Below are 25,868 nucleotides of genomic sequence, written 5' to 3'. Positions count from 1 at the left end.
AATTAGCCTTCTGATAAGATGGAGTCCTCCTCATCATTCCTCCCTTCATTGGGGCTTTCTCTGTGAATACTATACACCACTGTCCTCATCTTCTAGTCCTGCTCCCTCTGGCTTGCCTTAACACACTGGCTACAACTCTACAGCCCTCAATGAGAAATCCACCCTCACCCGAGCTTTTAACACCTCCTTCCTCACTGTCCAGCACTGGCAGGAGCTGCTGAGCTGTTTAGAAGATATTTTTCCCCCATGGCACTTGGTGTGCCAAGTGCTCCACATCTGGCGGCTCCATCCTGTCTGATGCGGAAACAACAGCCCCAAACGAGGACATATAAAAGAAACTCTTCTCAGTCTGAGTTTCCCAGTGAGCTGCCAAAGGGAAGTGCCACATGTTCCCCATTATCCAGCGGCTCTGCCCTCAGCCCAGGCACAGAACACGGATTCATGCCAGTTTTCCAAGGCCCACACCTAAGAAAGGCATTTGGAACCAGATGTGGGCTGAGACATAACAAAAGAGGTGAGGGATAAACTAGAGTAGCCACCAACATGTTGTGCAAAAGTCTGTTGGTGCCCTCATGCTGGTTATCAGCCACTGCTGTAAATCAGACTGAGCAAACTCACCACCACTGCTGCGTGTGCCACTTTGAACTCGGCCCGGTGACAACAGGCACAAATAAAAGGTCACTGAACTTGCTGTGCTGGGTGTCTCTGTGAGTCTGCAGCTAGCACAGAACAGAAACATGAGTGTGTGAGTGCAAGGTGGCTGCCTTTGTTTCCCTGACATGCAATCCAACAAAGCCTGCAACCCTGTGTGCCATGGGAGGAGAGCTCTGAGGAGGGAGAAGCTGAATTTTGGTCCCTCCTGCATCAGAAGGAGCTGGATTTTCATGAGTCCAGTATGCACAGTACTGATGCTTTTTGCCACTGGTGCCTTCATGTTGTGCCACAGGAAATGCCAGCAGTGCTCTGTGTGTCATCATGGGGGAATTCACAGCAAACCCAGAGAATGAAAATAATTGCATGAGCATGATGCCAGTCCAACCACATTGTAAAGCCCACTGCTCTCCCCTCCTTTTCCCAGCAGTAGGCATATCTAGACTGTAAGAACAAAAGGGAGGGGCTTTTTGGAGGAAATTATTAATTTTTCACATTGTTTCTTTTCCTTCCATGCATTTTAAATTGGCTTCTCCAACAAAGCATCCAGATGATTTCCCTTTCAGGCTCTCCTGCCTTGGAGTCATGCTGCTGCATTGAAACTGGCAAATGCTGCAGGGTAAGGCTTAAAGCCAAACAAAAGTAACTGTACAACACTTGTCTCTGCAAAGTTTTCAGCACAGCAGGGCCCCATCCTCACCAAAATCCTCAGGTGTCACAGCAAGATAAACAATAACTTTTTCTCCTGGCATCTTTGGTGACACATTTCAGAAAAGTCTGAGCATAGTTTAACCCTGGCTGTGCCTTAGCATGGTCAGGGAGGAACAGATTTCACAGTGAGATTTCACTTAGCCTTTGCATTAACAGGTCCTACCATCTCCTGAAGATGCTCCCCAGTCCTCACCTTTGTACCAGTATAACCAGTCACCTCCCAGAGAGTTAATGCAGAAGGACTAGCCCCAGCTGCTGGTGCAGGTCCTGACTCCAAATCAAAACTCTGCTTTCTGGGGTTAGTCAAAGTGGGTGCTCCTTGGTTCTGTAGACACAATCTCTGTCTTTATCCTACATCCAGGTTTCTAAACCCACTGTATCAACCTGCACTGCCCACCTCAGCCCCGCCTGTGTCCTCTCTGTGTTTGACAGGGCCGCAGGATGACTCAGAGGAGGGAAATTAATGATTCAGCAGTGAGATTGTAGCTGGCTTCTCCCCTTGGATGCACAGAAGACCATTAAAAATCCTGGCACGGTGCAGTCAGGCTCTGGTCTTGGTGGCTGCCAGTCCTGTCACCAGTTATGTGGCAGAACTGCCACCAGTTCTGCCACAGAAAATCTGACGGGCACATCATCAGTCCTTCAAACCACTGTCAGAGGGGCCATTTCAGGTGCCTTGAACAGAGGAGAAGATGCTCCCCTCCACCAGGGCTGCTGTCATTGCTCTGTTACTTCATCAGTCAAAGAAAACCACTTTACACCGATCGATGGTTCAAACAGTAAATGATTTTGGGATTTACTCAATTCGTGACGCTGCTGCCCAGCACGCTGTGGTGGTGCTGTATGGCACCAATGTGCCCGCCTGATCCTGCTGCAGAAGTGCTGAGGGCCCGCTGGGCTGGCACAGGGTGTGCTGGGGGGCTGCACCTCCACCCCGGATCACCGTGCATCCCTCAGGTGTGAAACCCGCCCCGTGAGCCCCAGATAAAAGGTGATCCAGCCGCCAGCGGCATTGCTGCTATCCCGTGGGCTCCGGTGCAGCGCTGAGAGGGAAGGAGGGTCCCACCGCTGCCGCCGCCATGGGGGCCAGGCCCAGGCCGTCAGCCCCGCTCCCGTCGGGATTCGTGTCCCCGTTCCGCCCGGGACTTGCGCCCGCTCCGGCCGCCCCGGCCCCGCCGCTTCTCCCCGGCATCGGGAGAGGGCGCCGGCGGCCCGCGGCTGAGCGAGGGCGGGCCCGGGGGCAGCGGGGCCCGGGGGTGTCCGAGGGCAGCGACCACCGACGGCCCCGGGCCCGCCGCCTGTGCCCCTGCCCCGCTGGCTGCACCCCGAGAGGTGCCCGGGGCGGCGCTCACCGGGCAGCGGCACTGCCACGGCCTCTAGCACTCGTCCACGGATCTGCCTGCTTCCAGTTTGATCCGTGCTGGGCCAGGCTCTGGCTTTAAGGTATTGGGTAGGGCAGTCCTGGAGCCTCGCAGGAATCTCCTGAGGACGCTCACGACAGACATAAAGCAAAGCGCTCTGCGGAGTCCAGAGCTCCTTCCTGCTTCCTCCCCTTACGGCTGCCAGTTCATTGCCAGCAGCGGGGAGAAAAAACGTTTGGTATGCGGTGTTTGGAAGCAAATCCACTCTGATAGTGCCACAGGCTCCTCGGATAAGCAGGCAGCCGGATGGGAGGCCAGCAGAGAGCAAAGGAAACCCGCAGAACCAGCGAGAACTTTTTTATCACAGGAGGTACAGAGGCTGAACTTGTAAACAAGGCTCTGTTCCCGGCGGGGCGGGTTCCACGCGAGTGACGGTGGAAGTGCAGAGCCCTGTCCCCGCACACAGCGGCTGCCACCCGCCGCAGGCACCGCCGGGACGCAGGTGCTGCCACCGCCGCGTTCCCAGGATCCCAGCCAGGTTCCTGGAAGGCTTTGGGATCAAGGTGCAGAACTTTTCTAGCTTATAATCTTGAAAACTTCAAGGACACCCACGTGTACTTCCCTATCCGTGACGTGCTGGCCCGTGCCGGATACGGTCTGGTGTGGGCAGCGTGGGCTTTACAAGCGGCCACCAGACCGAAATATTTTGTTCTGTCATGAGGAAGAACAGCACCGGTGCCCCCAAGCCCACGGAAGAGCGCCCCAGTCCCTCCGGGGCACGGCTTGGTGGAAGGGATGGAGAACAGCCTTGAATTTCCCCGGAAAGCAGGGCTGCTAACCTTCTTTGGGAAGCTGTTTGGGAGGGAAACTCCCTTGGGGCCAGGAAAAAAGGGTGCAGCTGGTGGCCCCGGCTTTGTGGCACTGGCATGTCAAGCAGGTTTCCATAGCACCAGCATCCATAACACGGGGCCGAGGGGAGGGAGAGAAGTAGGTCAGACAGGGCTAACAATACCCAGACGTGTCTATCTGTGGCTCAGCCTGACCCAGGAAAGGGGTGAAACGGAGAACAGTGGGAGAGGGAAAGAAAAAAATTAAAAAGAAGAAAGTATCCACAGTCTGAGCAATGCATTTCTTGCCTTCAGAAAAATAAGGACATTTTAAAGCCACCTTTGTGTATCAGCGCTGAGCAACCGAGACTAGCACCCACCTCCTGCCCATCTGACAACAGGCTACAAGGGAATTCAAATGCTAATTTGGAGGCAGACTTCTCAATGGGCCTTTCTTTCTGCAGCAGCACCAGGATCAGAGCTCTGGGGATGCAGCCGGCAGGAGCTGCGAGGATGCAGTCGCCAGAGCAGGACTGTGGGACGCCTCCCTTTCCCCTCACCGATCCTCACCGTCACTTTGTTACCCCTTGCCTTAGTTTTACTTGTTTACATGCAAATAACTTCAATGGCAAGGAAAAAGAAAGGCGGGCACATGGAGCTGTGGGAGTGAAATGCCCCCGCTAGTGACCCATTTTATGTGCTGAGTCTGCAGAGGCCTGGCTGTCGTGTTCACAGCATTTTGGGGGTTGCCTGCTTTGCAGTACCGTCATTTTCAGCTACGTGTCCATCAATGCCAAAAGTAGGAAGAACAGCATGGGCAGTGAGATCCAGAGCTCTCTTGATCTGAGCAAACATATGGACACACAGATCTGCTGGGCATGTAACAGAGCAAAGGCAGGGGAAGGAGTGCTTTGCTCAGGGGGAATGGGAGAGTGTGGGTGCAAGAGGCTGAGATGGGCTGGGGTGAAGAGCGTGACTGTGGCTGACCTGTGTCATGCCTGCGGCTGGAGAACACCGTTCTTGGCTTGAACATCACCCCCACACCATCAGGGTGTAGATGCAGCAGTGGATGCAGGCACAGGGTGTTTCAGACAGGCCAGTGAGAGCAGGCTCCTCACCTGCAGGCAAGTCTTCCCTTACATTAACCACAGGCCACGACCGAGTGCAATAAAAACCGTTCCTGCACTTGATAGTGTGGTAAAGCCTAAGCAAAACCAGAGCTATCTGCAACTTTGTCTGTTAGCAGGTCGGGAGGTCAGGAAAATCCACACTCTAAAGTTACAATTTGCCTCATTGTCATCAGTTTTCTACCTCAGCAATTACCACGTGTAAGAGAGCTCCAAGAATTCACCTTTCCGCAGGTAAGGGCAGAGCCACAGTATATATAAAATGGACAGGGCTTAACATGGCTCTTTGTGAATGCCCTCCCTGCAAAGGAAAACTGACCACCTGCTGGGGAACCTTATGGAAGAGCATGCCCAGCTCCAGCCCCCAGCAATGGATGCTATGCCAGATTCTGTGTTCAGGGACTAAAGGTAAAAGTTATGTAGGAAGAGCCAAAGGGTCAGCCCTCAGGAGGACTCACAGAGCATTTCTGGAGTGAGAAAATGAAAGAAGACCTGCGCCTGAGCACGTGTATCAGCTGTGTTGCTTTGATGTGGCACTGGTTGACTAGAGAAAGGTGGGTGACCCCAAATTACTAAGGCAACATTGCCTGCCAGGGCTAAAAGTCAGAGATCATCATTCCAGTGAGGTCAAAGCAGTGAGCTGCTGTGGTCTCTGCTTCTGAGCATGCAATGGGTGAGTGGCTAAAATAGGCTCTATTTCATGAATGCAGCTGGCCAGGATAACAAGAGCTCAGGACTCTGCCCTGATAGAGTACCACAGCACACTCTCCCAACATTGGACTGAGTCACCCTTCTGTTCAGTATCTACGGCTTTACAGCTCGTTCTCCATTTGGGAGGGTGTGAAGAAATGCAGACCTTGGAGCTATGTGAATGGCCACTTTTCACCTCTCTCTCTCCTGGCAGCACTCGGATGAAGTGCCAAGGTGCTGCGAATGTTCTGCCTGAGTGAAGAAACCTTTCCCGGGAGCAGCCTGATGAGCTCAGCACGGCGCTGCTCAGCCAGATGGCTCCTGGACCAGAGCTGACTCATGCCCACAGAGCTCAGGCAGCAGAACTGGCAGAGAGCTGCAGCACGCTGTGGGAGACACCTCACCCCGGCTGGCCCTGCCCTCACAGTGGGCCAGCTCCAGTGGTAAATCCAGGTGTTCTGCCCACTGCTATCATTCTAATGCTGCAAAACTGAAACGGTGACAGGCCTGGGTTCCACTGACAAGCAGAGAAGAACCAGGCTGGTGAACTTTTCTGAGCCCTAAAAGGGTGCAGCCATTGAGGGAGCAGAACTCTTCACTCTCACAGTGGCAAAGGATGGTGAGCACAAGCTGTGGATAAGCTGATGGCACAAAGGGAAGGGTGACAGCTTCTAAAAGTGCAGCAGAGGCCTCAGAGAGAGCAAGAGACTTGGATATCTGCTGTCCACTAAAACAGTGTTTATAAACCTCTCCAACTGTTTTCCAGCTTGGCTTCTTAGTGAATTACAGCTTAGGAAAGCTGGGAAACATGAGCTACATCCAATCCATGCTGCAGACCACCATTTTCAGAAAACTGAATAAAGGTAAAAAACAAAGGTGAAAAAGAAGAAAGGTGAAGTGTAGCCAAAAATCCTCTTAGATCCAAATCAGACATGGGAGGGAGAGTGCACTGGCAAAGCTGTGAACTGGCAGCATTAGTGGGTGTTGAACAAGGCCATGTTATCTAATATGGCAGAAAACACATCATGCATTTTTAAGAGCATTGTTTCACTTCTATTTATCACAGTGTCACAGCTAGAGGCTGTTTCAAAAGGCATGGGGAATACAGAAAGATTATGATTGGATGGTAGGGCTTTTGCCTGGAGGTCACACACACAGAGAAACATACAAAGCATCAGTAGTATAAGACTTCCATGTATTCCCTGTTTTCAGAGTCCACATGAAAAACAAGTCAGCTGCAGCAGTGTTTACTGAGAGTTAATCAAGTTTGCAGATTAATCATAAGATCCTGAATTACAGGTGCTTATATACAAAATGAGGAACACGCAATGCACGTAGCTGAGACATGAAAAATGGACTCTGTGATGGCAGCAGCAGAAGAAATGAGTAACAGCTAAGGAGGAAAGGAAAGGCACATACAGTGATGATGGACCGAGCTCTCTCATCTCTTCAGAGCAGGTATTTAAGTTCTGATCAATTCTCCCTGTAATGGCAAATGCTGATCCGTGAAAGAATTGTTGGCAATTACTTTTTGCATTGCAGCAATATCTCCAAAATCTACTCAGAAGTGAGCATCTGCTTTACTCTCAGACACACAAAATGTCTCCATATGCTTGGATGACTACAGAACCCTCAAAGAAGAGCTGCAGATTTTCTTCATTATTTTCTTGTCCTGGAAAGAAGTTCAAGCAAGATCACAAAGAGAGACTGGTATCAAACAGAAAATTCTTGTGCAGGTAACAAGTTTCAAGAGCTGTACTTCGGTCCAGCTTAACACTTCACATGTGTACTCAGCTTTATGTATCTCTCTGCAGACTGGACTGGGGCTCCTCTCCATGAACCTGTAGGGAATTTGGGATGTTGCAGAGGGGCTGTGACTATCTGGGAGATTTTTACTCTGGAGCCCACCTTAATGCCTCAGGTTTTAGCTTTCATATTTTTCAGATTCTGTACTGCTTTACTGTGTAGTTCTGAGCTTCATTTAGGGCATGATGAGCTCTCTTTGCAGAGTAGGGAGACAAAACAATTCCTTCTCTATCTGGGGACCAAGGACAAATGATCCAAATCTCAGGCCTAAATATCAAGAGCATAAACAACAAGTGCACTGAAGAGAGAAAAACAAGAAGGGTGGGACTTCATAAGCTAAAGATATAATTGGATAATTAATTCTAATATGGAAATGACCAGAACTTGTGAGACTTCATGACTGGTCATCCATTTTGTGACCATGTTGGGATCATCTTGGTTGGGCTCTTGTACTGCCCAAGCTGTATCCATTGAGGCCTTCTAATAAACACCCACTTTATTCTTTAACTCTCTCTAGTCTCTGTTCTAGGTCAGCCTTCACAAGGCATCAACCTCTTTGCCCATTTCCTACCCAATGCACTACAACACCCAACAGGCTGAGCTCAGCCCTCACTGCCCCAGCTGACTCGAATGGGGCAAAACCCTCTGGGAATGCAAATGGGAAAATGAGAGGAGCTCCTCTCCCCTGCTGTCTGGGCAGCAGGTATGCCTTTCTCCATCACAGGAATGAAACAGTGAACTTCTGAAGTAGAACAAAGCCCTTTCAGGAAAAAACATGTACCCAGAGCTGCAGCGTGAGCTGTGACAGACACACCGAGGTTCAACTGGGTCTGTTGGAGGAGAAAGTGCAGGTGTCAGGCTCACACCATAAAACAAAAGCCAGGTAAACATGATGCCCGAGTCCTAGAAGACCTCATGGAAGGAAGAAACTGTACCGATGTTTTCAGGAAGATTTTTATCTCCTGTCTCCCTCTGTGCCAGTGCTCACACACCATGAGACAACCCCCATGTACAAAAGCATTTAACCAGCCAGGGCCTCTGAGGAAAAGGGCTGCTCTGTTAGCAGTAATTCCATTTGAATTGTTAATTATTTTTGTCTTTCAAACCAGCATATACATTGGCTAATCAAAACTCTTCTGATAACTATTTATGTCTTTGCTTGCCCCTGGTGCTCACAGTCACGTTCTTTCCTTGGAAGTGGCTGTACCAAACTCACTGTGGGGTTATGTCAAAGGCAGGCTGAGTTTTTTGCTTAAGATTAGTAGCAGATACATATTTGCAGAAAGAAGTCATATGACCTTTCTTCTAACACTGGAAGGATATGTAGAACTTCTTGTCAGTGTGAACACAGGATGATTTTCATTTCCTAAGAGACCTCTAAAGATAGGTCTTACATCAGAATCCCGTTTAACTAAATAAACATAAGATCAAGAAAATATTAGGCAAATCAGGCTTCATTTCTCACTGTAAATTAGATAGCAAGAGAACAGCCATTACAGCTCTCTTTAAAGCCATTTAATCACGTGGATCATGATGCATAAACAACAGAAAACCCATTTTCTGTCCTTTTTCAAATGCAGTAATGGGGATTAAAAATACCAATCAGGACCAATAAAATTACACATAGTAAACGTACCTCAGTGTATGAACATTAATACATACTATAAAAAGCCAAAAATTATCATTATCTCACTGCTAGAAACGCAAAGGCCTCAACGGGTATTAGCAAAGGGATTTGCTTTACACTAAACACTCGGCCAGAAACAAAGCTGGAGTCGGTGCCACACCTCCACAGTCCTAAGGTCACTTCTTATCTGTTCAATCCTACAGCAACGCTCCCTAGCAGCTATTTTAACCTGAACCTGCTTCACTCGCGATTTGTTGTGGAGACGGTGGGTCTGCTCGGGAGAGCGCGGTCTGAGGGGACAGAGGGCATGTGAGAACTCCCAGCGCCCACTCGGGGGTTCCAGGGACAGCTCCGGCCCAGGAACCTCCTGCGCCAAACCCGAACAGCCGCAGCAGTGCCTGAGGGAGCCGCTCAGCCCGGGCTGCCACACGACAGCTCTCCACCGTGCGGAGGAGCCCTCAAGACCTCCCCGGCCAGGCCCGCGCAGGCCCCGCCGTGCCCGGCCCCCGCCGCGGCGGGAGGCGGAGCCGAGCCCTGCTGACACCGGCGGCGGGCGGTGCTGCAGTGCGCGGAGCCGCCGATCGCTGCCGGAGCCCTGCGGCTGCAGCTCGCCGTGAGCGGGGGTGCCGGGGCAACGGGGACGAGTGGGGGCGCCGGGGCAGGCATGGGGGGGAGAGACAAGGCCGCCGCCATGTTCTAAAACCGGGGAGCGGAACGGGCGGGGGCGGGACTCGAGCCGGAGCCGAGGCCGGCGGCAGAGACTCGAACGTGGGTCCCTGGGGACTCGAACCCGGGTCCCCCGGCGGGCGCGGGGGGCACAGGGGCTCGCGAGACCCCCGGGGGGGTCGCGCGCTCCCCCCTCCATTATCCTTTCCCCCCCTCCCCCTCCGCGCGCGCGGGGGGCCGGACGTGACTGGCTGCGTTCAATTTGTCACGCAGCCATTGGCTGGCGGGGGCGGGCGGCGCGTGACGTCAGCGCGCGGCGCTGCGCGGCCGGCGGCCATTTATAGGCGCGGAACGGGCGCTGCGCAGACGGAGCGAGCGGGCGCTACCGGGAATACCGGCGGCTGTATCGCGGCCCATCCCCGCGGGAGCACCGAGAAACCCCCCGCGGAGCCCCGATCCACCTTTTCCGAGCGCCCCTTCGGCCGCCGCTGAGCTTTTGTTTCTGTTCGCGCAGCGCCTGAGCGCCCCCGCCCAGCTTTGTTCTTGTTGCGGCCCTTGCGGGGAAGGCGCGGCCAAGATGGACCCTTGTCACACCGAGGAGACCGAGGGCGAGATCCCCGGCTTGGGTAAGGCCCAGCGACGGCGGGAGGGGGACGGGGTGGCGGGAGGGAAGGGGGGGAAGGGGGAAAGGGCGATCGGGCCCTCGTGGTGCCGCCAGGCCGGGGCCGGTGCCGCGGAGGCCTCACGATGGCGCTGGGGGAGGGAAGGAGGGAGGGGGGCGGCGGGGACGGGCCCGGCCGCGTGCGCCGCTCAACCCCCCCGGCCGCGTGCGTCGTGTCGGGCGGGGCCGCGGGGGCTCTCCGGGGTCGCTGTCCCGCCTCCACCGCCGCGCCCGCGGCTCCCTCCCCGGCTGGGGGGGTGGGCGTGAGATGGCCAACGAGATAAGCGTGAATTACAGTTTGTTACAGGTCTAACGTCCAGCCTTAAGTAGCGTAAATCCGGTGGAAACGGCCACTCAGTAAAGCAGAAGTTGAAAGTAAAGGTTTCTGGACGCCATAACAGTCTCGTCTTAAAATGGTGAACCCGTGCCAGTTATTGCAAAACAACCATGCTCAGCGCCTGCTATCTGTTTACTGGGTGTCGGCCTCTCGCTGAGCTCCCCCGTGGGGACAGACACTCGAGAGTCAATATCACTTTAAAATCTTTATTAAACAGCAGAGAATATACAAGAAAAAAATCAATATCAAGACATCCCGTAATTGTTCTTTTCAGCTATACAAAAAGGTCTAGCAAAACACACAGCTCAGATAAGGATAAAAATCCCAAATCATGTTATTACATTTCAGGCTTGCTTTAAAATCAGCTATACAGGTAATGCATTTGTTTTAAGTAAATTTTTAAACACACAGATTGTTGAGTGAACTTCATGGACTTGTTATTGCGATTAATTTTCATCTTCTAAAGAAGTCAGAAATGACTTGACCTATTAAAAAAAAAAAAGTATATGTATTATTTGAGGCATTTAAAGTACCAGGCTTTTCCCTTTATTTGGGAAGAAATTGTCTCTTACTACGGTTTTCCAGTGATGTTTTGCCCCTGTATTTAATTCATGAACTGAAATGCGTGTGGCCTTTCAGAGGGGCAAGGTAGATGGCAAGTCTGAGTGTCTGCTTAAAATTAAGCCATTAATTGCTGGTTTCCATGAGGATGTAATGACAAATACCTCCACAATTCATCATTGGGCTCCCCAATTTATTTAGAGCTGTTAAATTGAGGGAATTAGTCTTGTCTTAAAGGAGTCATTCTTCAGTAATCTTAAGCTGATGACCCAGAACAAGATGAAGAAAATGGTTTATAGGGTTTCCTAGGAGAGCACTTCCTCATGCTTGTAAGTATTAGGTGGAGGTTTTTTTTTCCTGTGAACTAGCCAAGCAACTCCACCAGAATTTCTTTACGCATTTACTTCCCAAGTCTTGCCTTTATGAGGAATTGGTAAACACCATTTTGGCTCTGTTCCCTCCTTGTCTCCTCAAATGGTTGTTCACTCTCCCTTCCCACTGTTTAATGTCACTGCGTGCATGATAACTGCAGAAGAGCAGATACAAACCCCCTAATACTTCATACTTACTTTATCAATCAGGTACTCTTGTTTAATCTTATCATTCTTAAAATCTTCATTAACATCCAAAACTAGAATAGGAATCTCCTTAATGTTCTCAAAATCAACTCTGTTAAATGGAAGAACATAGTTTGAGTAAAAAGATACAAAATACTGTGCGTTCAAGACCCTTGCTCTTGGTTACCACATGCATCTGAAATGTTAAAACTGGTGCTCCTAACTTAAATATAAAGCCTATGCCAAGTTTGTCCTTAATTGCTCTTAATATATTTCACAAATCTAGACTCTTAGTAATGTACAAGTTGGGGGGGATGTTTTTTACCTTAGTTTTCTTTATCTCATTCTTGTAATGGAATCAATGACCAGAAACTGATTTTGTAATTGTAAGATGATATATTTTTTTCAAAATCTCCCTTGCCCTGTGTCTCCCCCATTTAATCCACTTACGAAGATGCAGTTTTAAAGCTTCCTTTCATGAGGATGACCTCTTTAATAGGTTATAAGACTGGTATTTATAACGTCTTGGACATAAGCAAAACCATTTTGGCTTCAGTTTAGGAACAGATGGGAGCAGTAGTTTAGTCTTTGTGAGTGTGGAAGGCATTTCTAAAATGCAGTACGTGTGCTGAACAACATTCTAACTTGTGCTTGCACACTTCAGTTCCTATTCCAGACACAGGAAGTGCTTCCTTACTGAGTCTGGAGTGAGTACACAACGTAAACATTCCCAAAATTGCACACTGTGCACTGCCTTCTGTCTCCTAAGCATTTGGGTCATCCTATGTGAAACTTTAGCAAGTAGATCAAACTGATAATGTACTTTTCCTGGAATTGTAGTGCTTCCCCTTCAGTAGAATATTTTGGACTCCTCTAGGGAAAAATCTAGAGTCTGTTTTCATGTTCAGATTCTTTGGATGGGAAAGCCAGTAAGAGTCAATAAGGAGCTTAAGAGAAGGTGTACAGAGATCACTCAGTAGCTAATTAGGCTTCTTGTGTGTAACAGCTCTGCCAAAAGCCTTTCTGATTATTGTTTAAATTTAAGTTAGGATTAATAGTTAAACTTCGTTGAAATGCAGTCCTACTAGTTTAATGGTATTTGGGGCCTTGTTTGCCTCTTACATTACAACAGAAACTGCATGGTGAGAAACGTATGTGATTGGCCCCATACCACCATTTTAAGTGTCTTATTCCTGAGTCCTTCCAATTAGCAAAATCCATATCCTTGCCAGAGTTACAAGAAAGCTTTCTAGTTAAAGCTAATGCTTAACAAAGATTTCAAATTAGATTGAGTTTCATCCCTTGAAACCTGAAGTGTGAATAAATATGAGCATATCCAAATGCCTGAGTGAAACTAGACTTGCAGTAAACTCGATAAAGTTAAAGCTTTAAGGTAGGAAAGAGCTTTGCCTGCAAGTTGAAACTTGCTACAGAAAATGGGTTCCTACCTCATAGTCCTTTCATGAAGCCAGGTTTCATGTTTATAGTGGAGGTTTTCCAAATACTCAAGCTCGATTCCTTGCTCCTCTTTTCTGCCCCTCATCTGTAGCCTTTCCATGCATTTCTGGGGAAAAAAAATATAAACATGGTCATTAATCATGTGTTGTAGGTTAAATCAGCTAAACGGATCAAGTGGCCCTTAATTTGGAAGGACTAATGCTAGACATTAGTGAGCATTAATTTTAAATAGTTAGCTGAACATAAACGAGTTAAATCTAGAATAACTTTTTTTGTACCCTCTTAAACCTGTGGAAGATGAAACTGGAACTGAAACACCTCCATTTTACTGAGCATACCTGAGGTGTGGTTCTGAGATAGATCATGCCGTCCAGTTCTATATCTGATTGAAACTGATTCAAAAGCCATGTGTGCCAGTCCTGATAAATAGACCACTCTGTTTCATTAATACTTCCAGACTCGAACAGGTTGGAAGCAAACACATATCTGCAATGAAAGACATCAGTCTTATGCCAGGAATGACAAAAGTGAACTACCAAAACAAAAGAACAGTGGTATTGAAAAAAAATGCCTTAATAAAGCCTGCTCCCTTGCAGGTATTAATTTAAAAATCAAGTGTTTCCTCAGCTCCATGTCTTTAAAGACCTGGAAATTGTTATTGTGAGTTCTTGCCATGCTGTAATTACCTGTCACTGTACACAGATCTTTCAAAAAATTGCACTGGATGTTCTGCTTCGTACAGCTTGGCTGAGAGAGGTTTTAATTGGGCTTTTACTCGGCTCAAGCAGGCATAAGTCTGAAATGTGTAAGCCCATCTTGAGGGTTTGTCATACAGCATTTGAAGTAAGTTTCCTCCGCTCTTCTGAGATGTTGAAAGTTCCTAAAAGGCAAGAGAAAAAAGTTAATGTGAACATACTGCTTTTCTCAATCCAGAATTCTGATATGTTCAAGTAAGAATTCATGGCTTTCTTTTTATTACTAAGAAAATGCTTAGGCATAGGACCTAAGAGACACTTTTTCCTCAGGTGATGGTGGTTTTCATGACAACTTCTTTAAACAGTTTAAATTCCAGATTTTAGTGTGATTCCCCTGGAGTAGGGTATGTGGTTTGGAATATACGTTCAGTAGTATCTTGCCTTTACAATTTGAGTGCCTGACCAACTGTGGTATGATAGTGGGGATGACTCTGGCTGCTGCAGACTAAGTATAGCTGGGTTTTGGCATAACTCCCTGGCTGAGGAACTCCCTGCAGTTTCTTCCGGCCCAAATTCAGCGCACCTACCTTATACTCATCCTCGGCTGTCTGGATGTTGCACCACTTAGCGATGGGCTCGGGGATGATCTCCCACTCATCGCTGTGTTTCTCCAGCAGCCTGACAAACGTTGACTTCCCCGCAGCTGCGGAAGATTAGAGCAGTTCATAAAGGGCTGGGGTTTGATAGCTCTGGTGCTGCTGACGGACGGGGCAGTTTGAGGGTTGTTAGTGCCTGTTGGGGCGCGGGGCCAGCCGAGTCCGCCGCGGAGCAAACTGCGCTAATCTTTCTCGCCAGAGGGGCCGCGCCCGGCCGGGCGGGTGATAAGGGCGGCCGAAGAGCAGCCGACATTTTAGAGCTGCCGTGGCGGGCGGAGCTTAGCGGGGAGAGCGAGGGAGCGGCCGCGCAGGCGCTGGGACTTGGCGCGGGCGGGAGCGAACGAGCGCTACAGCCCCGGCCGGGTCGGGGCACCGGGGCTTTGTGCTCCCGAGCCCGCCCTGCGCCTCCGTGTCACTGACGGGCACCCTGCTCGGGGAGCTCCCCATCCGCCCCAGCCTCGCTCCGGCTTTATGTCCCGGTGCGACTCTCCCCGCAGAGCCCCGAGCTGCCCGCAGAGCCGGGGGAACAAGCGCCGCAGCCGCCCCTCTCTCTCTCCCCCGGCATCCCAGGCCCTTGGGGTGCTCCCGGCCTGACACCCCCCACCTTCCCCCGGACTCCCTTCCTACCCTGAGCCGCGCCTCGCACCCTCTCTGCTGAGCTCACCGATATTCCCCTCGATGGAAATCTTCCTGAGGCGCTTCTGGAAGCTGGATTCGAGGGAGCCGGCGGGGCTCTGGCAGTGCCGCTTGGCGGGGGTAGACATGGCGGTGCCGAGCGGGAACTCAAGGGGTTCCCGGCTGCTCCAGCGCACTTTAAGCGTCCCGCCAGGCGGGTGGGCGGGATGGCCGCTTCCCGCCAGTCCTCCCCGGGAAGAGGCGGAGGCGCTGCCCCCTCCCCCGCCGCTCCTGCCCAGCTCCCGCCGCCGCGGTGTTACAAAATGGGCGTTCGGCGAGTGAAATGGAGAAGAGACCTTTGAGCAGGAAGTGACTGTAGCACGGTTCCACTTACTGATCTAATTTGCATTTCTGTAAACGAGTTCGCCATGTTGTTTGATTTACTTACGTAAACTTGAGCATGCACTTAAAAAAATTTAAAAGCCTCCAGCTGTTGGGGGTGGGGTGAATGTTAGTAGTCCAGAACATGTAATAAGAGATGAGGCAATGTAGGCTCACAGTCTGTTTTGGTACTGACTGGAGAAGAAACACTCGTGGATGAATGGTGTTCATCCAGAGACTACTCAGAGCAGCTTCTGGGCTCCAAATACCAATGTCGGGGCTCCAGGAGCTTGCTTAACTCTAGGCAGGGGTCCTCTATCAACTGTGCAGACAAGTTGAAACATGAGCTGGTTATCCTAGGGGAAAGGGGATGGAGGATTCTTAGATGAGTTATTCCAAGTTCCTCCTTCCTCCTCGGTAATACAAGGTGAAATCTAGCTAGGTCTGGTGTGTTTGGAGGAAATGGGAGGGAATTAACTTTTCCGTTCTTTTATGATAATTGTGACCCATTGTCTCTTCTTTCCCCATCTCCTCCAAACACACCAGGCTTCAGTGACCGAAGCGAGCAGATTGTTTCACGTGGGGTAGCGTCAGCCTTTGAAGCTGGTAAGTGCCAGTTCGCGCACCGGAGTGCGCAGCCTGAGCGCTCCGCTGTCCGCGCCACGCGGGGGCCGGGGCGGGGGCGGCAGCGCGCGGGGCACGCGCAGTGCGGCGAGCGGCGCCCAGGGCGCGCGGGGCCGGGGCTTTGTTCGGCGTGGCGGGCGGGCGGGCGGCGCGTGCGCACAGGCGGCGCGCGGGTCCCGGGGGTGGGGCCGGGCCCACCGGGGCACATGCGCCCCGCGCCCACCCCGGCCACGCCGCGGCCGGTCCGGTGCTCGGCGGAGGCTCGCGGTGCTCGGTGCCCTCTGGTCACACGGCCCTCCCTGCGAACCGGGCACGGGCGCTGCGCCATCGCCGGGGCCCGCGGGCCTGCCAGGGCGGCGTCTGGGACCGCGCTCTTTGTGCGGAGGAAGGCCCGGCCCAGCGGAAGCGGGAGCACCCGCCGCCATTTCCTAGCGCGCTCTCGCTGCAGGCTCGCCCGCTCGCTGCCGCCTGACCGGGACTAGGCGCTCTCCGGACAGTGGATCAGGCTCGGAGCCCTAGAACCAGCGCGGAGCCCCACCATGTGTGCGTGCGGGGAAGGGGCAGGGCGCGGGCCGGGGGCGGGAGCGGCGCCGTGTGTGTGAGGCGGCAGCGGCCGAGGCAGAGGAGGATCAGGGAGGGCCGGGACACAGGCCAGGGGGGCCGCCGGGCGCTCTGAGGGGGTGCGGGTGGCGGCCGTGCTGAGCAGCATCTCAAAGGGCCCGTTCTGGTCTTTCCAGCAACCACAGAAGCAGAGACAGAGCAGAGCCTCACCCCCAATGTGATGCTTAACACAGAGAGCAGCGAGGGATACGTGGTGAAGGTCCGGGGGCTGCCTTGGTCTTGCTCCACCGAGGAGGTGCAGAGATTCTTCTCCGGTAAGTGGGGCTGTGGAGGAATAAGAGCTGTGGGAGAGGGGTCGGGCTCTGCTGTCAATTCTGGGTCACTCCCAGAGACACTGTGGTAATGCTGTAGTGAGCACTTGCAGGAGGCATTCAGTAGCCAGTGCAGTTTGTAGTGCAACAAGTGCTTCAGCCAGAACCTGGGGTGCAAAGCCATGTTAATGCTAGCAGGAACTCATTACTAAGGGGCTTCGTTTGAGTTGCTGGGATAGCCACAACTGCCTTTGCTGCTTGAGTAACCAGGAGAGAGAAGGTTCAGTTTTAAAGAAAGTTCAACCTGAAGTAAGAATTATAAAGCTAAATCCCAGCAGACTCATGTTATTGGGACAATACAAGTGTTCAGTGTGTGTATGTTTCCCCAGATTAATAGCATTCCGCAGTAATAAATAGTGGTGATAAATACATGCTTTCTGCAGTGACTGGACCTTTTAAAACTGCTTCTGGAATTTGATGTATTTGATTTTGTTCTGATTTAGTTTCTTATACTTAGATTGATTTTTACTGTTCCTTATTTCAGGCTAATAAGAGAGTTAAGATCAAAAGCAAATAGTGTGTTCACCTTGAGGCAGAAGAGCTTTGGAAATAGCTAATTTGCAATTATCCTTTATCTGCAGGTTTGACTAGAATGGGAACTTTAGTTAGTGCCTTATTTAACTGGCCATTTTAAAGTTGCATTGCACCAGAAATGGTGCTGGCTTTGTTGTTATGATATAATTGATACTCAATATATTTTTGGTTTTAGGCTCTCTGAAACTTCGAAAGTAACACTGTTCCTGTAATAATTAAAGTAATTCTGACCTTTCTGTTTGATTTTCAGATTGCAAAATTCTGAACGGGGCTCTGGGTATCCGTTTCATCTACACCAGGGAGGGCAGACCAAGTGGAGAAGCATTTGCTGAACTTGAGTCAGAAGAGGATGTGAAATTGGCCCTGAAAAAAGACAGAGAAACAATGGGACACAGATACGTTGAAGGTTTGACTCAGTTGGTCTAGTAACTGACTACACTGTGTTTGTGCTTGATGGGTTTTTGGTTAATTGCATTTTTTGTCTCTCTAAAATGCATGTGAAAGGACAAATGGACTTGCATATCATAAGTTGGCTACTTTCAAGGCAAATAACTTTAAAAACTTTACCTTACTCCAGAATGCATTAATTCTAAGTGCCTTTTACAGTTTTCAAGTCAAACAACGTTGAAATGGATTGGGTTCTGAAGCATACTGGTCCCAACAGCCCTGATACAGCTAATGATGGTTTTGTACGTCTTAGAGGACTCCCATTTGGCTGTAGTAAAGAAGAAATTGTACAGTTTTTTTCAGGTATGTGGGATAAAAGTAGTAGCTATAGCACTATTGGTTTATGCTAAAAGTACCCCAACAAACCAAACAGGCATGGATTGCCCAGTAGTACATCCAACAGTATTATCATGGGTATTAAAAGTAAATAAAGCAATTCTTCATTAGTTTTCTGGGCGTGAAGAACCCTTGGGATCACTTCCTAAAATACTTGATAAATTAAATAATTTAGAGAATGCCAAAAAGGTGCTTGAATTTATACTTGGTGGGACATGCTGTTCCAAGAAAGGATTATAGAAAAGTATCTTGCTTTCCAAATAAAGCTGAACAGTTCATGTGGGAAGCTACTTCCACCCCTGGCCTTGGATGATTGGCCCTGGTCGGTGAAGGATGTAGATCACACTCACCACTGGGCCCTGTGTGAGGAGCCACGTTCTCAGTAAAGGGCCCCTGACCTCTTCCCAATATAGAGTTAGTATTGAATGAAATGCAGAGAAAACCTGCTGAACTCTAGCCAAATAGAGATCTACAGATTTGACCCTTTCTCTTCCTATGGGGATAAAAAACCCACCAGACCCTTCATGTTGCCTAGCTCAAAGTTTTTATGGATGAAGAGATAATGCCTTGTTTTGACTAATTTTTACCTTTTTTGCAGCTGTTTTATGTTTACAAACTGGAATTAGACTATTAAAATGTCTAAGAATGGAATCTGTTGTTTGTTTAGGATTTCATTTGTTATTATTTTCAAAATACTATTTTTCTAAATGTTTTGCTGTTACAAGATATGATGAAGCTTGTTGTTTTGCTTTAAAATACAGTAGAAACATTTCCAGTTTTACAATCTCAGAACTTGTTTGTTTTTTTTTTTTCTTTTCTGAATTGGTGATATGAACAAGAGCAATTTCTAAGCATGTGCATTTTAAACTGTTCTTTTCTTACATGGTGAAGTAATTCAAGCTTTATAAGTTGTTTATGTACTTAATATACAAAATGTGTCTCTTCTGTTCAGGAACTAATACTTAAAAATTACTTCATGATTTTTTTCTTAATTAAGCACTCTTAAAGATAAAAAATTGCTGAAACTTGATATTTGCATAAGACTAATTATTTTACATGACTTCTAGTAAAATTACTTGTTCTATATAAAGCTGTTTAACTTGCTGTGTTTGAATTTAAGTTCTCTTAAAAAGTTCATCTTAAATACTTTCACAGAATTGCCGAGGTTTGTAATGATATGTGAAGTTCTTAACTCACCCTGCATTAGATGCCTTCTCTGAGGGGCTGTCCTTGACCCTCAGAGCATTTCTGAGCTCTGCAGGGTGGGTTAAGAACCTGAACTGAATGGTATGTGATCGTGGAGCTCTTTGTTGAAGTGCCTTTTTTGTTCTGGTGTTCTAGAATCAACATACCATTCTCTTAAAAGTGTTTAAATTCTGGTGTTTTTAAAGCTATAAGAAAAAACTCATGACTGGGCTTGTGATGTTAATATTGCCCCCCTACTGGGGTTATTTGTCCTTGGGTTGAAGGGTTGGAAATCGTGCCAAATGGGATAACATTGCCGGTGGACTTCCAGGGGAGGAGTACGGGGGAGGCCTTCGTGCAGTTTGCTTCACAGGAAATAGCTGAAAAGGCTCTAAAGAAACACAAGGAAAGAATAGGGCACAGGTGGGGATGGATGGTTGGTTGGCTCTGTCACTTTTCTTATGGTAAACCATTAAATCCATATTCTCTCTTCTGAAAGTGTTAACACTCAAATCAAAATAGTAATTGTGGTCTCTAACTTGGTGATGAGTAAAGATATTGATTGCTGCAGTGTGTGTGGCACAGACTGTTTAGATCTACCCAAAAATACAAGATAAAATTGGGCTAAACTAAAATGTGCTTTGGAAAATTGAGTAATAACAGGCATTCAAAACTATAGCTTGGAAATGACAAAGTTGAGAGACTATGGCTTTAACTTCTCAAATAGCACCAATTCTGCCTTTAGCTCTAAAGACATGCACAGTATTCTTACTACCATAAGAAAATGTGATACTTTCTAAACTTGTTTTATAAGTTGAAATGTAACAAATTTACTTACTTGTATTAATCTTCAATGTAATAAGCATAGCTTTCAAGAAATTGTCACAAAGGGTTTTTATTCAATATTACTTGTGACTATTTATCATTGAAGCATGCACCTTTTGCCTACGCTGAATCACTGAAGCATAGGCTGGGTTCAGTAGTACATGCAGAGCTTTTTGTGGCATCCTGATGGGTTAAACTCTTGGTGGAGATCGGGTTTTTAACCCTCTGTTTCTGTTGCCTTGAGCAACAGTGCTGAGTTGAGCGGACACTGGTCCCTCCTACATTGTTTGACTAACATTTTAAATTGGGGGGAGGTGGGTGGGGAATCAGTATTGCTCCCCCACCCTTAAGGCTGGGATACTGCAAAGTATGAGGAGCGCATAAACCCTTCAGTAATTTTAATTTCTTGAAAATACACTGATTTAAATGTAATGTAGTGCTAATAATAGAAAGTCATTGCCTACATAACGTAAAGAAACCTGGCTTAAAATTAACTGCCAGTGTCAAGGCTATGACTAAATGGCTTTTTGTAATGTGAAGTTGTGAGGTGTTTGTGGAAGGAATCAAAGACTGAGTTCTCCCTGTGCAAACGCTCGTAGGTACATTGAGATCTTCAAGAGCAGCCGAGCAGAGGTGCGCACTCACTACGACCCTCCCCGCAAGCTGCTGGCCATGCAGAGACCGGGTCCGTACGACAGGCCCGGCCTGACGCGCGGGTACAACAGTCTGGGTAGAGGAAGTAGCTTGGAGAGAATGAGGCGTGGAGCCTACGGAGGAGGTAAGTGCCCGGGGGCCCAGGGAGCTGCTCCTTTGAAAAGCAGCAACTCTTGGACCTGGTAGTGTCTCCCCAGCTGTGTATGTGTCCTTGGCCTTAATTCTTGTAGAAGAAATGAAATGTTGTAGTAGTCGTTGTTTGCAGTGTGTACTGTGTATTTGGATCTTTCTGTAGTCGAAATGAAAGTTTATTTGAAACTTTGTGTAGTTGAAATGAACATGTCCAATCTGTTTCTAGGTTATGGAGGTTATGATGACTACAATGGGTATAATGATGGCTATGGGTTTGGTTCTGATAGATTTGGAAGAGGTAAGGATCTCTAATAGGAACAGTAACTGAACTTACGACATGTCCCAAAAGAAACTAAAATACATCTGAAAGACCTAGAATGGACTCTTTTCTCCGCAGGGATGTCGGACCACAGGTACGGCGACGGATCGTCCACCTTCCAGAGCACGACCGGCCACTGCGTCCACATGCGAGGTCTGCCCTACAGAGCCACGGAGAATGACATCTACAACGTGAGTGCCACACATGCAGCTCCCCTGTGCATGGCTTTGGGTCCCGGGCTCCTTGTGGGGACATAGCAGCTGCCCTGCAGCTGCAGTGTTCCTCTGGAGAAAATGGCTTGTTGTAAACCCCAACTGTTGCATTGGTGCGTTTTAATCTGTGTGACTGTTCCGTGTGTAGTTCTTCTCACCTCTGAACCCTGTAAGAGTACACATTGAAATCGGACCAGATGGCAGAGTAACCGGAGAGGCAGACGTTGAATTTGCTACTCACGAGGACGCAGTGGCTGCCATGTCCAAAGACAAAGCAAATATGCGTAAGTCTGACTGCTCGAGAGAGGTGGCTTTGGGGAGCTGCCAGCACTGGATGGTGTGTAGTGCATCTGCTGCAACTGGAATGCCAAAGATGTCACTGCAGCTTCACTTGCAGTGAGACAAGCTGCATGGGTTTGGTGTGATATGCTCTCATGGGAGAACTTTATTCTTGCAGAACACAGATATGTAGAGCTCTTCCTGAATTCTACAGCAGGAGGAACTGGTGGTGCCTATGGCAGTCAGATGATGGGAGCAATGGGTATGTAACTGTCTCACTGCACTTGGAAGCTGGCTCATTCTGTACAGCTCTAGCTTTATTGTGTGCCTGGCATCAAAACTGAAATTCAACATTCTGTCTTAATCACACAGTCAAGGAGTCGGAAGGGGTAGTCCAAGATTGGAACACTAGCACGTTGCCAGGTATATAATCCTTTTGGGAATACATTTGAGCTTTAATAGGTTGAATAAACTTGTGGTGCTGAGTGTGGTGTGCTTGTGGTGGGATGAGTGGCTTTGGGAGTGTGGTAGTGCAAAATTGGGGAGATACCTGTCCTTCTTATTCTCCTTCCCCTTCCCTATTGGGGGATACCAGAACATGGTGCGGTGATGGAGGATGTATCTGTGGCATGTGACCTGCCATTCAAGCTGAGTCTTGGTGGTGAGAGAGAGATATTTGGAATTGGGAGAAATTGTCTGAATTGCTCTAGCAAACTCCAAAATTGTTTAAAAATTTAAAATGTGTGTTTGCAGCACAAGTCTTAAATGCCTGTTGCTGTTATGCCTCTAAGACAGATACCCTCCTGACACCCAGCTGGGCTGGTTACGGAGATGAAGGTGGGGTTGGTTTCTGGGGGGCTCTGTTCTCTCGAGGGTGCTGGGGTGGGGGGGTGTGGATGCACTGCTGCTTTTATAGTATTTGTTTACAAAATGTTTATAGTTTTAATGCTGATATTTAAACTACAGAAAGGGGTGTTAGGCAAGTGATGAGGTTAAGAGCAGTTTGTTTAAACAGAGGTATCTGTGTATGAGCCACACAACTGCTGTGTTGTGATGCACAATCAATCTTGGGCAGGAATAAGTCTGTCAGGACCATGTACACATGAGTGACTCCAGTTAATGAACTTCTGTGCTTCTGGAAGGCCAGCACTCAGTGTGAGGTCACTTATAGCCAAGCTTAAGTTTTTTGGGGTGTGTTACAGTGCAGATTGATCCTGTTTAGTATAGTCCACAGAAATTGTAAAAGTAACTTCTAAAGTTCTTGTTGCTGCTTGATTGCAGGGATGTCTTTAGAAACCCCATCACTTTCCTTGAGCATGTTAAACTTCCCTTGGTGTGAGCAAGGTAGTGCCAGAGTGCAGGGGCTGTTGGTTGGGTGAGGGCTGGGTTTGTTGATGATGAGCAGATCTTGACCGGCAAGTTCTTAATGTTTTTACCCTTAACTTAAAGGGAGCCAATCCAGTTATGGTGCTCCAGGCAACCAGCAGCTGAGTGGGGGCTATGGAGGAGGATATGGAGGTCAAAGCAGCATGAGTGGCTATGGTAAGAGCATTTCTTTGCTGGTTTCCATTGGGCCAGGTGCAGCTGGCTTAACATGCCCTTCACTGGTGTTAAAGGGTTATGTTATAACCTGGGCAGCACAGGCTCTGAAAGTTAAAGGTGTGGCTACTGTGAATTTTGGGGAATGGGGGGATTGATTCAAAGCTGCAATGGGGACCTGTGGGGGGGAAATGTGGAAAACTATTCTGGAAGGGGCAGGAAATGCCAGTCTCAGACTTGCATTGCTCTGATCACTTTTCTTAACCCAAAAGCTGGAGACCAGCTTTGTTTAAACACAGTACAAATGGGGGAGGGGGTCATGGGAGGCTGGGTCCTCCCTATTCCCCCAGAGCAGTGGTAAAGCTCTGGCTTGGGAAGGGGGTGATGCAGAGCTCGTGCTGTCGTTGAACATCCGGTAACTGGCTTTGGGTACGGAGCTGTAAACTGACACTTTGCAGCGTTGGGCACGGTAGACGGTATTTACGAGGTGGCCCAGCAAGGACAGGCGTTGGGGCAAGGATGCTTCGAGTCGGCCTGAGGCAGCTGTGAACCTGCTGTCGGTTTCCCCCTCAGACCCCGGGAGCCAGGGCGCCATGAACAGCAGCTACTACAGCAGTGGGAACCGCGCATCCATGGGAGTGAACGGCATGGGCGGCATGTCCAACATGTCCAACATGAGTGGTGGCTGGGGAATGTAACCAATCGCTGACTTTTGGTCACATCTTTTTTAAAAAACAAAAAAACAAAAAACTAAGTTTAACAGTTTTGCAATACGAGCTTGTGATTTATGCTTTACTGTAAGTGAATTCAGGATTGTTTTAAAACCTTTCAGGTTCAGTATTTTTGAACATACAGAAATGAACATTCATCTAGGATGTAATAACCAAGTAAAGACTATAACTGTTAAACAATTTGGAGCGTTTCTCAAGTTAGTTTTGTTGTAGGAGTGTATTTAAGCAGTAAGCGTATTTAGGTTAAAGCTGTTTGAATTATGTTAAATGTTGCTCTTATACCATATTACATCCAACACTGTTTTGAATACATGTTGAAAGAGACATGCTTTTTTGTAAAGAACCAATATAGGAGCTGTGTCTGAAAATCAAAGTGAACATTTGGCATGTTAGTTCTAGTTTATTTCTTTTAATATCCTGTAAGGCATGTTAAAGCTTTTTTTTTTTAAGTTAATGGGGGAAACATGTTGAGACGCAATACGGCTACTTTAGGATTTTGGTCTTGGTGTTCGTATAAAATTCTGAGGCCTTGATTTAATCTTTCATTGTATTGTGATTTCCTTTTTAGGTGTATTGCGCTAAGTGAAACTTGTTAAATAAATCTTCCTTTTAAAAACTGGAACTCACTCCTTCTTGACCTCCAGCTTCTTGTAACCACACTTGCACCCATGTCCTCTGACTGTTGTGCCCTTGCCCTGCAGCTGCCACACAGTGACTCAGTGACCCATAAACTGTAACAGTGACAACTGGGGGGGAGCAGAGGCAACCCCCCTGCTGCTGGGGGTGCCCAGTGGGTGTTGATTCAAAGCACTGCATGGCTGGGCCCTAAAACTGCTGGGGGGGGATGAGGGTTGATTCTGTACTTTCCTGTAGGCATCCGTGGACTGGGCAGCTTACTGCAACCATGTTTCAATAAATGTAACTTGTCAAACATCCTGCTTAAAGATGTGATTTTGTAAGCAACATTGTTACAGCTTTTTGAGCGCTGCAACTTCCCCTGAACTAATATAAGATCTGCTTCCATGCAGTCAGTGGCCATAGTATTTTGGTTACCCATGATAAGGAACTGTTTGTCCTGAAGGGTTAAGAACCTGAGGTCTTTTCTACAGTGATAAAAGTGTCCTCCTCTCTTGTAGCAGAGGAGCTGTAAGGGTGGAATTCTGAGCACTGGGTATTTTGGCCATGGCTGTCTGCGGTGAAAACAACCTGCTTCCTGAGGGGATTGCTGACTGAGCCCAGCTCAGGGGCCACATGGCTGAGCTGGGGCAGAGTGGGGATCACCCCTGGGTATGCACTGTTCCACATGGAGGGAGCCTCTGCAAGAAGCTCACTTGGTTAAAGAGCTGCTCTGGCACCTGGGGCACAGACGGGGCCTGTTGGGTGCTGCCTGGGGACAGGGCTGCCTTCACCATGCTGCTGGTGTGGTGACAGCCCTGGCACTGGCACAGGAGCACAAACTGCTTTGGGATCCCTGGTACAGCCAAGCCCAGGCCTGGCAGAAGAGGGACCAGGGGTCCCCAGGGCTGGAGCAGCAGCTGCTCCCCTCTGCCCCAGGGCCGGACACAGCCACTGGAGCCACTGCCCTTTTTTTTTCTGGAAGAGGGTGAAAGCAGTTCCAGCTGCAGAGCAGTGGCTTCATCCAGCACCTTCCAGGGAACACCACAGCATTGGTCAGGTATCCCAAACACAATCTGCTACTTTCAGCTTAAACCCTGGATATGCATGGCTAAAA

The 25,868-nt window shown here is 48.7% G+C and overlaps 2 protein-coding genes across 16 annotated transcripts; one reads left to right on the top strand and one right to left on the bottom strand.

The window, feature by feature from the left end:
• The first annotated feature begins 9,353 nt into the window (after positions 1-9,353).
• Positions 9,354-24,758, top strand: HNRNPH1 (heterogeneous nuclear ribonucleoprotein H1). Of its 15 annotated transcripts, XM_058815085.1 has the most exons (16): positions 9,370-9,413; positions 9,981-10,092; positions 15,934-15,993; positions 16,749-16,886; positions 17,728-17,883; positions 18,084-18,227; positions 19,730-19,868; positions 20,870-21,048; positions 21,283-21,354; positions 21,433-21,566; positions 21,736-21,871; positions 22,045-22,128; positions 22,239-22,289; positions 22,620-22,703; positions 23,316-23,408; positions 23,979-24,758. In XM_058815085.1, the coding sequence occupies exons 2-16, from the start codon at positions 10,044-10,046 to the stop codon at positions 24,101-24,103; spliced, it is 1,644 nt and encodes a 547-aa protein (XP_058671068.1). In that variant the 5' UTR covers positions 9,370-9,413; positions 9,981-10,043; the 3' UTR covers positions 24,104-24,758. The 15 variants fall into 15 exon arrangements, with proteins under 15 accessions (XP_058671074.1, XP_058671068.1, XP_058671070.1 ...); XM_058815091.1 differs by lacking the exon at positions 15,934-15,993 and having other exon boundaries at positions 9,354-9,413; XM_058815087.1 differs by lacking the exon at positions 9,370-9,413 and having other exon boundaries at positions 9,793-10,092; positions 21,454-21,566.
• On the bottom strand, positions 10,657-15,330 carry LOC131564598 (deoxycytidine kinase 2). Its single transcript, XM_058815101.1, has 7 exons — positions 15,056-15,330; positions 14,323-14,438; positions 13,727-13,920; positions 13,379-13,526; positions 13,031-13,146; positions 11,595-11,694; positions 10,657-10,949 (listed from the first exon to the last, which is right to left on the bottom strand). Exons 1-7 carry the CDS (start codon positions 15,153-15,155, stop codon positions 10,911-10,913), a joined length of 813 nt encoding a protein of 270 aa, XP_058671084.1. The 5' UTR covers positions 15,156-15,330; the 3' UTR covers positions 10,657-10,910.
• Positions 24,759-25,868: the final 1,110 nt, after the last annotated feature.

The sequence above is a fragment of the Ammospiza caudacuta genome, chromosome 16 (assembly GCF_027887145.1).
Source record: "Ammospiza caudacuta isolate bAmmCau1 chromosome 16, bAmmCau1.pri, whole genome shotgun sequence".
Taxonomy (NCBI): Eukaryota; Metazoa; Chordata; class Aves; order Passeriformes; family Passerellidae; genus Ammospiza; species Ammospiza caudacuta.
The sequence above is the reverse complement of the archived record's forward strand: the minus strand, read 5'-3'. Positions and strand labels throughout refer to the sequence as shown.